At 51.6% G+C, this 14,430-nt stretch overlaps 1 protein-coding gene across 4 annotated transcripts in view; it reads right to left on the reverse strand.

The window, feature by feature from the left end:
• The window catches only part of ZNRF1 (zinc and ring finger 1), a 95,459-nt gene that overhangs the window by 3,613 nt on the left and 77,416 nt on the right, over positions 1 to 14,430 (reverse strand). For 3 of the 4 annotated variants that reach the window (XM_019710556.2, XM_019710546.2, XM_019710539.2), the window contains exons 2-4: positions 12,292 to 12,387; positions 2,290 to 2,395; positions 554 to 645 (exon numbers count right to left, since the gene is read on the reverse strand). In XM_019710556.2, coding sequence (XP_019566115.1) covers positions 588 to 645; positions 2,290 to 2,395; positions 12,292 to 12,387 — 260 coding nt within the window. In that variant the 3' untranslated portion in view covers positions 554 to 587. Of the gene's footprint in view, positions 1 to 553; positions 753 to 2,289; positions 2,396 to 12,291; positions 12,388 to 14,430 lie in introns of those variants that run through there. The other variant, XM_019710561.2, reaches the window with a different exon arrangement.

The following is a 14,430-nucleotide window of genomic DNA, read 5'->3' on the forward strand; positions in this document are numbered from 1 at the left end:
GGCCTCAGATCCATCTGGCAGCAGGGGAAGTGGCCTGAGGCAGGAAGAGCCAGCAGTGGAATGATGACGGACACCGTCCCCCAGACTGTCTTGTTTAGTAAGTGTGATGTCCAAACAGGGATGGGGAACGAGATTATCCCCGTCCCCAAAGAGGAGTCAGCGCCCCTGAGGAGCTGACCTGCCAGAGCCACTCAGTGAGCACAGAGCAGGCTGGGCGTCAGCCTGGTGTCTGGCTCCTGAGCTCACGCTGCTTCTCCTACCTGGCACATTCCAAAGGGCTCTGCCTTCCTCAGGGAGAGTCACCCTAGACGTCTGGCATAGACTGATCTTTCCCCAGCGAATCAACTATACTGAGCAGGTTTTTCTTTATAACTGTGCGAGTTTGCATCTCTTAGCCCTCCCAGAATAATTTTCCCCTAACAGAACTACTAACTGATAAGATACGCCCCTCCCAGGGGCGGGGTATGTAGGGGCAACTCAGCCCTCACGCCCAGGCCCCAGAATGATCTGACCCCAAGCCTTGAGCACGTAGCACCCCCAACCACCAGCTCACCTTTGAGAGGAATCAGCAAGCGAGCCCAGCAGGGTCAGTCCGCGGGGTGTTCTGGACAAGATCTGTTCACTTCAAACCACGAGTCTATGCAGCTGAGACGGGAGGCGGCAAGGGGAGACAGGTTACCGCTGACCAGGCCGCTCCTTAGGGGGCTCGCTCCAAGGGTCAGGTTTCTGAGCAGGGGTTTCCTAAATCTCGCCTGCGAGGACCCCAGGGGAAAACAAGCGTGTCCCCAGATACCCGCTTTCTGAAGCAGCAAGAAGGCAGAACACCAAACTGATCTTGGCTCAGCCAGGGCAGCCGACCTGGCATGGTGGGTACAGGACTGGGGTGGATCGGGATGCTGTGGGAAGAGGGGAGTGTGGCCTTGAGAGGGATCAAGACTTTACCTGCATGGAGCCCAGGACGATGGCAACAGCTACTAGTGAGAAGGGGAGAGTGGGCAGACTGTACAGGGCAGCTAGTCAGCCATGTCTCAGGCTTGGAGGGCAGGAAGTGGGAACAAAGACCCAGAAGACTGGCCATTACTCTGACCTCTGGGAACCTGAGAGAACCCTCCCCTGGGTCAAAGGGACAGCTCGATGCTCCCTCACTGGTGGGTAACTTCTTAGGAGACCCCCCAAGCTACCTGGCACAGTTTGCTGTGGTCGCAGCCAGCATCTAGCACTTCCCCGAGAAAAAGGATGGCCTTCTGGCTTAGTGACATTGCTAAGGGGACAGGAGGCTGACCGTGAGACCCTGGTCTCTAGTGTTTACAGAAAGGACTGCCTGAGTCAGAGAGGGAACAGAGATCGCCCTAAGACAGCTTTCGGAATTGTAAACCAACATCTGGGTATTTTCAAAGACAGGGATCAGACAGATAATTTGCATAATTCTTCCTAGAGCCAAATATTCCCTTTTTCTAGGCCTGGTTGGTGCCTGGCTAGGATGCTGGAGAACTCTGTGCTGGACCCAGACCCAGACCCCTCCCCCAGGCTAACCTGGAGCCTCGCCTGTGTCAGCCACATCCATGCGCCGGGTGTCACTGTTGCCCTGTGGCCAGTGGCCCAGTGACTCAGGTTTTGGAAAAGCCCATGTGTCAGGCAGAAGCTTTGGGGCTCGAGGAGCCAAGAGCAGGTGGCGGCCATAGGCAGTACAGAGTGTCCTCCCTCTTGGGTAAGGAGGTGTCTTCTTTCCAGTCGGAAACAAGAACAAGGCTCATGCCGGAGACTGAGGATAAATCTCAGCCCTGCTAATTATAGCAGCTTTCAGTGCCGTGGCCCCACAGGTAGTGGCTATTCCTGCCGCCTGGCCCTCTGGGGAGCAGGGGCGGGTACAGGGGCAGCAAGCATGCCGTTCCACACTGCCTGCCTCGCACAGATGAGGGGCCTCCCCCTGTGAAGCAGGGGGCTAGTGGAGGGAGAAGAAACTTGGAGAGACGGATGGAAATCAACCTTCCAAAGAAGGGAATTTTTGGCTCTTTGGAAAAAGAGCCAAAAGCACCTTCAACCTGTGGGGCTCCACAGGTCTCCCCATCAGCCCTCACCATCCAGGCTGTCAAACCAGAGCAAAACCTCTGGCAATTCCACTCGGCGTGTCTGCTGGCTCAGAGCCCGGCAGGAAGGTGGGGGAGGAGGCCATCCCTCAACAAAAGGAGACAGAATGGCTAGTGATGAGGGTCTGACTTCCTCTCCCCGGACCCACGGGGAAGAAGCCCTCTGGGATCTGGCTGAGCTGGCCCTGCCGTCCTCTCGTACCTTTTGTGATAAATGCACAGGCAGGGCAGCCTGGCTATCGTGTCCCCCTGAAGCAGCTCCTCCAGGCAGATCACACACTCCCCCGCGTCTTTAGTCAGCACGTCATCTGCAAAGGGGGGACAAGGAGAGTGGGAGAGGGTCACCACCAGCAGACAGGTGGCACCAAGCAGGCATGGGGCTGTAACTGGTTGGGACTGCTTGGGTCACCCCACGTGTACTAGGCTCTGTGGTGACAAAGAAGCCCAGGATGGACCTGGCCCTGAAGGCTCTCACTGCAGAGACAAGACACGCGCATCACAAGTTTATTGTCTAAAGACAGAATGGGATTAATCACCAAATAAGTGGCCCAGGGGGCTTGGGGAGGGAGAGACACGTGGCACACGCAGCATGAGGCAACCTGTTTCCCTGTGTAGACTTTTCCCCTAAACATACACATAGACCAGGTGCACTGGTGTTTGGTTTGGGAAAATATGATGATGGAGAAAGTGGTAGAAGGCAAGGAGGAACGGAAGAAACAGGTACTCTAGCAAATACTTGTACATGCACGTCTGTAGCAGCATTATTCACAATAGCCAAAGGGAGGAAACAGCCCAAAAGTCCACCAACTAATGAACAGATAAACAAAATGTGGTATATCCATGCAATAGAATACTACTCGGCCACGAAAAAAGAACAACAAATGGACACAAGCTCAAAAATACTACACTAAGTGAAAGAAGCCGCCAGACACAAAAAGCCACCTCTTGTACAATTGTATTATACGAAGTGTCCAGAATAGGCAAATACATAGGTAAATACAAAAAGTAGCTCTGGGGCTGAGGGCAGGAGGGATTGGGGAGTGGCTGTGCAAGGGGTTTTCTCTTTTGTGGTAAGAACACTTAAGCTAAGATCTACCCTCTTAACAAGTTGTTAAGTGTACAATACAGTATTATCTTAACTACAGGTGCAACGTTGTACAGCACAGCTCTAGGACTTACTCATCTTGCATAACTGAAACTTTTTACCTGCTGAGTAGCAAGTCCCCATTTCCTCTCCCCTCAGCCTCTGGCAACCACCATTCTAGTCCCTGGTTCTAGGAGGCTGCCTGTCTTAAATATCACTTAAATATCACTTAAATATGTAAGTGGAGTCACGCAAGAGGCGTTCTTTGGGGGTGATGAAAGTGTTGGTAAATAGATAAGACACGGTGGTTGTACAGCATTGTGAATGTTCTAAATGTCACTAAACTGCACAACTCTATTTTTTTAGAAAGGAAACTGCCCCCGCCATCCCCACACAAAAGAAGGAAGGGAAGAAAGCTGTAGCACACCGTGGGCCCCAGCAAAGCCACGGCCACGGAAGCCGAGCGCAGCAGGGAGAGTGCCACAGCGAGGCAGCTGTCCTTTATAACATTTCTAAGACATTCTGGGCACTGGCCACTCAGTGAATAAGCGACGAACTCAGGATTCAAGAAACTCAGAGTCTAACAGGAGAGGACAGACAAGAAAATGGAAATTTCAGGAATTTCTAGCAGGTCTTATAATATATCCAGGCCCCAGTATGAGGTATGAAAGATGCCTAATCAGGGTAAGGCCTGTTCAGAAAAGGATTATTCCAGGCAAAGGGAACAAACTGTATTTGTGTACCTGGGAACTGCAGGGAGTTTGCTATGACAGGTGCAGAGAGACTCCTGGGGCAAGGGGTCGGGGTGCCGGTGGAGGGGAGGCAGGAGGGAAGATGACACCAGACCCGTGTCCTGCTGTAGTGCCTGGGCTTTATCTGGCTCACTGCGAGGCCCGAGAGATGCTCTCTGATCCCATCTGGTCTCCGGAAACTACTGGAGGAGGGATTGAAGACCCCACAGATGGGGGAGCCCATTCTAGAAGCCGATGCAACAATGCAGGGGGTATGAACTCATACACTAGCAATGGGGGCAGGAAGGGAGGAATTCTGCATTAACAGGGGAGCTGGGCAAACGGCAGGCGATTGTCACGAAGAGGGAACCCAGGAGGAGAAGGACAGGCATGGGAATGAAATGAATTCATCGCTGGGTGGGAGGTGCTGACCAGGCGTCTCTACCGGGACACACTAATGGAAACCTCCGTCAGTCTGTTCAAATCTAGATCTGGCGTTTAGAAGAGAGACGTTGGCGACAGATCGTAGATGTGGGATAAAGAGATTGTCTGGAGAGAAAATTTAGACTGAAATCCATAGAAGGCAAAATACAAACCCAGGTCAACCTTAATATCTGAAAGGCCAGTGAAAGAGGTGAAGTAAGCAAAAGGTTACCCGGAAGTTCTCAAAACTACAGGAGAAACACCAAGAGAGCAGGATCATGGATGTGAAGAAAGGACAGCTTGAAATAGGATCAATTCTCCAGTATTGAAAAATCTTAATTGTTCATGAATATTGCCCATGATACACACTCAGGGGTGTGTGTGTGTATTGAGACCCGCGATCTTAGGAACAATGCAGGGCACAGGGTACTGTCCCCACTTTACAAATGAGGAAAGAAGTCAGACATCTTGCCTAAGTCAGAGGGCTGGTGAGCGGCCAGGGACCTTCTGCTTGGTGCCCTCCTCCACCAATGCTGGTTCTCTGTGCCCTCTGATTACGTGGGTCCAAAGGGAAACATCTGAGGCTCATAAAATAAGGATTCTCCATGGCCTAGAAGGCCATGGTGACTCCAAGCCCACCACCAGGAACTCCAAGGAAAAAGCCTAAGATAGAGCCGATTCAACACTTCAGACCCCATGCCCGTGAGCTGTGAGGGAAGTCACTCTTAGCTACTTGGCCACCAGGACAATCTGTGGTCATTTTCTCTGTTAAGATCTGGCCAAGCCAAAGGCCCACCCGAAAAGGGCAAAAGAGAAGAGAAAAAGTAGACAGCACATAGCCTGCCTCTGGAGTGTAACCTCAGACTCCAAACGTGGTAAGTGCAGATCAAAAAAAGGGTATCGTCTCGTTTTTTAAGAGCACTAAATACCGTACATATTTATACATTTGCACATGCATTACTTTTATCATTAAGAAACGCCAATAAAGAAACATTTACAAAAAAAAAAGAAACATTGACTCTGAAATGCATCAAAGGTTAAGGACTGGTGGCTGCAGCTCTCGGTACATGACAGAGCAGGTACAGTACAATGCAGACTTTGGGTGGTGGGTATGTGGGTATTCGTGGCAAAACTCCTAACTCTGCTGCACGTTTGAGATTTTTCATAATAAAATATCGGAGGGAAAACCTCCAATAAAGATGGGAGGAGAGTCTAGCTTTGAGAAGGCAGAGTCATATTGTAGACCTCCCTGGGCATTTATTTCCCACTCTCTTTGTCTCATCTCTAAAGCAAGAGTTTGGGTACAGCCCTTAGTCTCCTTTCCCGTACTCCTTTCTATGATTTCCCTGGGAACACAACATTATTGATTCTGAATTAGTGTCCCCTTGCATTTTACCCTACTAATTGGTAATTCCGCTGTGACCCTAAGGGGCAAATTAGAATGAATTCCCTGGGTCCCAAACAGCTTTCAGTGCTGGCTGCACTTTCCTGTCCTCTGTGAGCTCCAGGAGGGTCCGTGAGGCCCCTTGCCTGCTTAGAAGTGACGAAAATATGGGACACAGAGCCAGGAACGGAGATAAGAGTTGGAACTTGCTTCTTCAACAGGATTAAACTGGACTTTCCTCTCTTCTCACACTGGATATCACTAGGGGAAGGGGAAGGGATGGGAGCCGCAAGGGTGGTGCATTTTCTTATCCTGTTGTGCACTCAAGGACTCAGGCTTGAGCACATGAAGGTGAGGCACAGTCTTTTCTTACCAGCAATCGACGGCCATCACACAACCCTTTACAGAGCATTTGCATGCATGGTATAGTGTTGTGCCTTACCAGCCAGCCTGGGTCTGCATGCAGCACTGGAGGGAAGAACGAAACTGTGCAGCTGGCCCACCAGGCTGGCACGCAGCAGGGAGCACATTTCACTGGTACCAAGAGCCCTGGCTGCAAAAGGCCACCTGAAGGTTCCTGGGATGGGGCTTGGAACCTGACCGCGTGGGGAAGCCAGCAGTGCCCACACCAATACAGTGCCCAGGGAGCAGCATTCTTCCCACGGTGGAAGGCAGGAGGAGCACAGATCCGGGAACATGCCTGAGTGGACTGAGTAAAGCTTCCTGTCCCAATCCCTGGGGCCCTGAAAATCAGCAGCCCCCAGACGTCCCTGGGAGCCAAGCAGGGAGTGGAAATGGCTGACGCTGAAGCTTGGCTATCAGCCAGTTCCTACAAGACTTCCACACTCTTCAGATGGGAGCCTGCTGCCTGCTGTCGGAGGACCTCATGGTACAAAGCCAAGGACGCTGGGCCTGGCACAAGTTAAGGCCACTCTGCAGATGGACACAAATGCCCCTTGGCGGCCCCAGGTTCCCAGCAGAGGGGGCTCAACCAATGCTGGCTGATGAGAACACAGGAATGAAGCTGTGCTTTCTGCCTCTCTCTTACTGTCTCTCAAGCCCCTTCTAAGCATCCTGATACGCTGTGCAAGGTCACTGTAACTGCCCAAGGGAGTTTGGAAGTGTGTTTGGACTGGCTGGGGGTGGTGCAAAATGGTGCCAATGCCTCCAATGCCTGTCCCTGCAACCAGACCAGAGTGGCAGGCAAATTTCTCTAGTGCCCAAATGGTAGGTATGATGCCTGTCGTGGGGCTGGGGGCGGGAAGTGGGGGCACACTTTTGCTTCCTCCCTAAGACACAGGGGTAGCACTGCTTGTCAAAGAAAAGGGATTTCAGAGGAGAGAAAAGAACCCTCACTTCTTTGGGGACAGTTATACGCCAGGAACTTCACAAACACATCTCAATGAATCCTAGAGACCCTGTGGGGGTCTTTGGATCAGTTCATGCAGCTGGTAAGTAGCCACGACCCCCAAGCCCAGATCCTTTCACTTGGCCAGCTTGCTTCCTTTCCTTAAAAGACCAGGCGACAGGGTTTCTTCCTTGGGGCTGGAAAACAGCACCGATCTCATAGACAGCTTCAGATCTTTCTCTTTTTGTGAATGTGTGTGAGCAGAGGCCCAAGAAAGGTGGAGGGAGGAGCCTCGATGCTCAGAGTGAACAGACCAGATTGAGGAGCTGCACTGCTGCCCTTCAAGTACGACTGTGGGGCTTAGCTGCCCTGCAGAGAGCACTGGCTCAACATTCCCCAAGGGACCCCCAGAGCTGCTGGGGGCGGTCGGGAAGCCCAAACAGCTACAGATACATTTCTGCGGGCAGCTGGGAGCGAAGGCTGACGCTATGCAGCTCACAGCCAGCAGCTAAGCGTGGGACTGTACATAATAGGTTTCCCCTTGTGCCTGATGGCAGTCCAGGCCCCGGTGAGAAGGGAGGCGGGAGCCAGAGGGAGAACCCCCAGCAAATGACGCAGAGACACAGGCTCCACCCCCCGGCCTCATTTCCAGCCTAGGTGTGGAAAAGCCTGGTCTTGCAGCCTGTCAGCATGCGCAGAGCTGCCAGCCCAGGCTCCTGGGGATAGGAAGGGGTAGGAAGGGGATAGGGAGGGACAGAGCCACCAGTGCCAGGACTTGCCAGCTCCCTTACAGGGAAATCTCCAGGCAAAGGGGAGACTTTGGGCAGAGAGTTCCCCTACCAGCAATGGCATCCCCACTCCAACACCCTAAAGCTGTGAGGCGTGATCTAATTGTTTTGGAGAGGCGGGCGGCAATGAGGACAGCCCAGAGGGGTGAGCCACTAAAGCAAGCTCAGGCCCAGAGGGTTTCAACGGACAGAGGCTCCCCACAGCAACCCCACTCAGCCCCCTCTCCTTGGGCCTCCCTCCCTCCCAGCCACTCCTCAGCAGCTGCCGGGCGCGCCCTTCTCCCCTCCCTCCTGCAGGAGGAGCACCAGGACAGACACTGCCACAGCCAGACTCAGCCCCTGCCACAGCATCTAACACCAGCTCCTGGCAGTGCCCCACTGGGCTGGGCAAACTCCTAGGCCAGGACCTGGCTCCCCCAGGACCAAGAAAAGGCATTCCCATCCCAACTACAAGGTCTCAGCAGACAGAGACACAGGCCAAATAAGCACCATTTACTCAAGTCTGCGGGCTCAGCTCAGGGCAAACTAGCAGCAGGCGTCCCTGCTTTCCCAGGAGCTAGATTCCTTCTCCTTTAAAGAAACCTGTGTAACATTTAGCATTTCGAGAGCCCTGAAGTTGGTTGGGGGCAATGACCTTTGCCAGAAAGGAGGGGAGGGCAGTCAGGACATAAGAAGCAGAGGATGGGTCTGTGCCGCCAAAGAAAGCTGAGGGGAGAATCTTCTGAAGCTGTTTTCACAGCCACCAAGCTCTCCTAATACTGCTGGCAAAGGAACCTGCCACACGCCAGAATCTCCCAGGGCCAAGGACTCCTGGGCCGGCCCTGGAACCAGCACCACCTGCTTTCAACGGACAGGCGGGCATCTGTCATGCCCCCACCCCAATATATGACTCTCTTCTAGTCATAGCAAAATCAGATCCCTCCTCACAAGGTTCACTCTGCTAGCGGAGCAATTTGTTGGTCAAAATTTGAGTGCATATTCTTGAGGGTGAGTTCTCCCAGTCTCAGAACCACAAAACAGATGTTGGAAAGGGATAGAAATTAAAAGGCCCATTCAAGCTGACCACATTTACCCAAAAAATAGGTCCCTCCAACTCCTTCCTTATCTCCTAGGAGTCCGTGGTTCAGAGCCGCCCTGGAAGAGGAGAAGGAAGGATGTCCCAGTCCGTGCTCTGGGGTCTGGCGCCCGCCCTGCCCCTCCAGCAGGGCTGAGCGCCTGCCTGCAGCCCTGCTCACTGGGCTTCACATTTCTCTGGAGCACTGGGCAAACCAGTTGAACTAGTCTTGCTTTTCCTAAATTTTTTTTTTTTTTTTTTTTTTTTAAATCTGGCAGGCGGCTACTGGAGGCCTTCCAACCCATGGCTCAGGCCAACCCTCATAATAAGAAAAATACTACTTTGTATCTGCCTCATTTAGGAGTTTTCCACTTTTTTTTCATTTGGTGGTTAACTAAATTTCATCTTGTATATAACCGCTGTAAATTTTCTAAAAAATTCCCCAACTGGTGCCAGCAATTACAGAAAGTTTTTGTGTGTGTCTGTGTAGATGGGAAATCTCCAGGGAGTGGCCAGGTGTTCCAGTGACTCTTCATAAGAAAGTAGCACTTCTCTCTCTTTACATTAGAAAAGCCTCATCCTGCCCCCTTTTCAGAAAGATTCTGAGAATGCTACATTTCACAGACTCTTTCATCTCCTCATAAAAAAACTTTTTAAACTAGAAAATATCAAATGAACCCGGGAGGTTGGGATGAGAAATCATGGGTAAAATACTGGCAAAACCAAAATAAATATCTAGAGGTCCCGATTGGGAGCTTTGGCCTATGGACCTGCAAGGCCTGTGCTTTGTGGGAACTAGAACAGGCCTCAGACCAGCCCCTGAGACTTCCACTCTACATACACACCCCAGGTGTCTAACGCCTTCTTAGCTGGAAGGTTTAGGTGTCTTCAGAAAAGACGCCTCCTTTTCATATTAATAGTACGTACAGAGGGGCCATTGTTTCTGCAGAATCTTCATCACTTTACGACAAATTCCACTGACAGGACTGATGCAACAAGCCCTCCCTTTGTCTCTGATGGTGAAGGACTGGCTTTTGCTAAAGAGATCCTGGAGTTTAAGCTTCTAGTTTACACACACACACACACACACACACACACACAGTCCTGAGGAGGTGGCTTTTCAATTAGAGGAGGAAAAAAATGGGACCAGAACAAGAAGTTATGTGTCAGGAGGCATGGCCAGGCTTCTTGTCCTCTACGAGGACTCCCACTCTGGGTGTGGCTTCTGTGGATGGCCTGTGCTCAGACTGGGCTGCAAAGCCTGCTCTCCTGTGGAGAAGGTGAAGGGAAAGGACGACCCTCTCCAATGGCTGCCAGCAGGGAGGAGACCTAGGGCAGGCAGACCGCGCAGTTCTCCGGGATGGAGCCCCTCACCGTCCCCACTCTCCAAATGGGGCCTGTGAGTACTCCGTACTCAGGTGGCCCCAAGAGCACTGTCTGCCACAGCTGCCTTTGCAAAGTTCTCCCCGATGACACCAAGAGCCATTCCTCTTGGGTGAGCCCACTGTGAGGCTGCTTTGTGTTCTTATGACACAAGGCAGTGTCTACGGAGATCTCTCCCCAGCAACCCAAGGGACAAAAAGCGGTCTTCATGAGGGCTCTGCACATATGGAAAATAAGTGAACACAGTTTCTGAGGCCATACTGGGGAGAAGACTCCTCTCCATCCATGGTTCCAGGCAGAGACGAGGAATAGAACAAAGAGTCGGAGCAGCCTCGAAGGGATGCACACTGATAACGTCTGACGGGAAGCCCAGAGCGCTGTGAGAACAGCCTCAAACACAGCGGCTGTCAGTCCCCAGGGATAGGGACAGGCTGTCCACTGGGGAGGAGAGGGGCTTCCTGGACACCAGAGGGTTAGGAAGGGGAGAGAAATGCTGGGGACACAGACAGGGCCACAACCTGTCCTGCGGCTGGTCTTCCAACCTGAGCAAAGGTTACCAAACTGCAGGTAGCTGAGGCAGTAGGTAACTGGCCTGCCCGCCCGCATCCAGAGTCTTTGGGCTGAGCTGGTAAACAGCAGATGAGAGAATAGCAGGATGTGTTTTCAGGACAACCGAGTGGATCACATCTGTCAGATTACTTCGCAGGAACAATCTGGAATCATCAGGCCTCCCCTGGGCTAACGCTGTGTAGGGAAAGGAGCACATCGGGGTCTGAGGGGGCAGGAGCCCAAGGACAGGTCTGTCGAGTCTCCCCAGGAAACTTGCACCATCAGGAGGGGGGTCAAGCGATCCACGCTCACCTCCTGTCCAGTCCTCAGACTCTCTGAGACGTCACAGAACTCTTTTCCTAAGCACTGGGGGACTTTAATCCTAGAAGGCGGGCCCAGTGCCAGGGTTGGGGTGCACCACACTCAGATCTGCTGCATGTTCTCGGAGAAGACACAGTTCTGTGATGAACATGGTTTGAAGACCAAACTAAGCACACGAGCATGGCTGCCAGAGAGCAGCCAGCAGCACAGCGTGCACAGCGCTAAGAGAAACCCCGTCTACTTTGCAAAATGAGGAAAAGAAACCCACGAATGGTCTTGCCTCTTTCGGGGCTGCTGTAACGTCCTGAGCCCTGACCATGTGCCAGGCTCAGTGCTGAAGGATTTTACATGTAACATCTGTGTTATTCTGACAAAAATCCTATGAACTAGGCATTGATATCCCCGTTTTACAGACCAGAAAAGCAAGGCTCTGCTAAACTGATCAACTTGTCCGGGATAATACAGTCAGTAAATGGTAGAGGCCGGCTTTGAATTTGGATCAGCTGGGCTCTAAATCCTTACCCACAGCAGACCAGGCAGATGCTGACACTCACTTTGTCACAGAGGTGCCATATTAGGGGGACTTGGGTTTCACAGAATCCCTGGTTTCCTACCTCCTGTTGTATTCACGGCTCAGCTCTGAGGCAGCCTCCAAGGTGGGTAGCAGGATGACCATGGTGGAGCGACTAGGTGACAGCTCAGTGTTTTTAAGCCCTAAAGGGTGTCCACGTATTGCATTTATACTGCCGTGGAGAGTCAGGGCGTAAGCACTCTGGGCAAACACTGGCACAGACTCCTGTCCCCCAAGGAGAGGTGGCACTACCTCTGGGCCCTCTGCTATGAGGTGTGTGAATGGGCAGAGGCTGTATCTCCCACCAACCAGATGTCCAAGGAACCAAGAAGGCAGAAGGGCTAACTGAATGACCCAAGAGACTTCCCGGCACCATGGAACTGACCCTTAGGCCTTCCTTTCTTATCTCATTCCTCTTCCTCTCTGACTGTCACAGCAAGACTCGCTGCATCGTGGGGTTTCCCGTCACCATTCAGGATTCCTGCCAGAAGGCAGTTGGAAATACTGCCCAGAGCCACGTGAGGTTGGGAAGACCCTCACTCAGAGGATCCCCCGGCCAAGCACTTACCATTGTAGGAGAGGCGAGGTTTGCTCAGACACATTATAAAGTGCATTTCCATTTCATCAGAAGCCACAGACTTGGAGCAAATGGGGCACTTGAAACCTGAAAGAGAGGAAAACAGGATAAAATGTCTTCTCCAAATATATCCATAAGTGCAAATGCTCTTAAATGACTGGCCATGTGGGGTCAGAGCTGACGTGGAGAATTACAATCTAGATATGTCCCAGACTTGATTTCGCCTTCATTGAGTCATGCAAAATTTTGTTATTTTATTATAGTCCCCAACTCTCATTTTTTTCATTAGTGCTCTCCCTGTCATATGCCCCTCATTAAAGTTTTTTAGGTGTCACTGACAGCTGAGTTGAGTTTTATTTTTTTAGATCCTTTCCCAAGGAGGTCTAGTGGGCAGTGGAGACAGGCACCCTTCCACCTTACAGCCCTCAAACCACTCGCTGGACCAGTGGGAGGAATCCCTACTGTCAGTGGCATCTCCACCCCTCGCACGGCTCCATCCTCGTCAGCTCATACCCAGGTGGCACCTCCATCCGTCACCCACAGCACCTTGGCCTCCCGTGTGATGAAGGCAGCTGTGGTCCTCCAGAGTGTTCCCAAATGCCACGCGTGCCTTGGCCCTATGCCACTGAGAGTGACAGCTGTTTCACCACCCCAGGCTAACACAGGTTCTATTCCCCAGTGTGGACTCATCCACCCAAGGGGTTCCATCAGAACGGCATCAGCACTGGGGATTTCAGGTGAGAATCTTCTGAGCAGAACTCTACTAGGCAAACAGAGTCCCTTCATTGATTTTTTTAATAAGCTTTTAAAAAATATAAATTATTTTCAATTTCTCCCACTTTACTTTTACTGAAATTATTTTCAAATGGATTATTTTCCAACCTACCAAAAAGATCCAATACTACGGAAAAGTTATTGTGAAGATTTGACTCTTCTGTTCATTTTTAGTAAAAATGTTCCATGCACAGTTTCACTGAATGTCAGTAGTTATCTGTCAGCAACATTTCTGTGAAACAGATAAAAGGCTGAGGGTTCCTGGTGACTGTCAGCTGCTTCAGGGCAGAGGATTCCACACCCTTACCAGCGTCCTCCCCTTCCGCGGGGCTCGCTCATGCTATCTGGGAAGCCCTGGACTCCAACAGCAGGTGCTGTTGAGACAGGAGGCAAGCCCACTCCCATATTCCCACGGAGGTCACAAGTACTTTGCTTCAAGTCTTCTCCAAACCCTCCCTCTCTTCAGTAACAATGCTGTGAACTACAGGATGAGACAGAAAATCCAGGGTCTGTCTGACGGGGGACAAAGTGGGCTCTGGACTCAGCGGTACAGTCCCCATTTCCCTGACCCCCTTCCTGAAAGATCTTTATCAGCTAAGCATCTCAGCTGAAAAGTCTTAGAAGTGCTATGAACCCAAGGACTCTGGCCAAGCTTTGAGAAAGGGCTACATTTTCTGATTTCTGTGTGGTTACAAATCCATTAATAACAAACCCAGAAGACTGAAACAAACAAACAAACAAAAAACATGGCGGGGCCGGCCCGGTGGCTCAGGCAGTTGGAGCTCCATGCTCCTAACTTCAAAGGCTGCCGGTTCGATTCCCACATGGGCCAGTGGGCTCTCAACCACAGGTTGCCAGTTCAACTCCTCGAGTCCCACAAGGGATGGTGGGCAGTGCCCCCTGCAACTAAGATTGAACACGGCACCTTGAGCTGAGCTGCCGCTGAGCTCCCAGATGGCTCAGTTGGTTGGAGCATGGTCCTCTCAACCACAACGTTGCCAGTTTGACTCCCACAAGGGATGGTGGGCTGCGCCCCCTGCAACTAGCAATGGCAACTGGACCTGGAGCTGAGCTGCGCCCTCCACAACTAAGACTGAAAGGACAACAACGTGAAGCTGAATGGCACCCTCCACAACTAAGATTGAAAGGACAACTTGACTTGGAAAAAAGGCCTGGAAGTACACACTGTTCCCCAATAAAGTCCTGTTCCCTTTCCCCAACAAAATCTAAAAAACAAACAAACAAACATGGTGGGAAGGGTTCATCCCCACTTTTCTGGCAAAATGGGATCTCAAATGTGTTGGACTGCTTCTTTCCTAAGCCAGTTGGGAAAGCTACAGACCCAGTGTTACACAC

This window comes from Rhinolophus sinicus, linkage group LG11 (assembly GCF_036562045.2).
Source record: "Rhinolophus sinicus isolate RSC01 linkage group LG11, ASM3656204v1, whole genome shotgun sequence".
In the NCBI taxonomy this organism is placed as follows: Eukaryota; Metazoa; Chordata; class Mammalia; order Chiroptera; family Rhinolophidae; genus Rhinolophus; species Rhinolophus sinicus.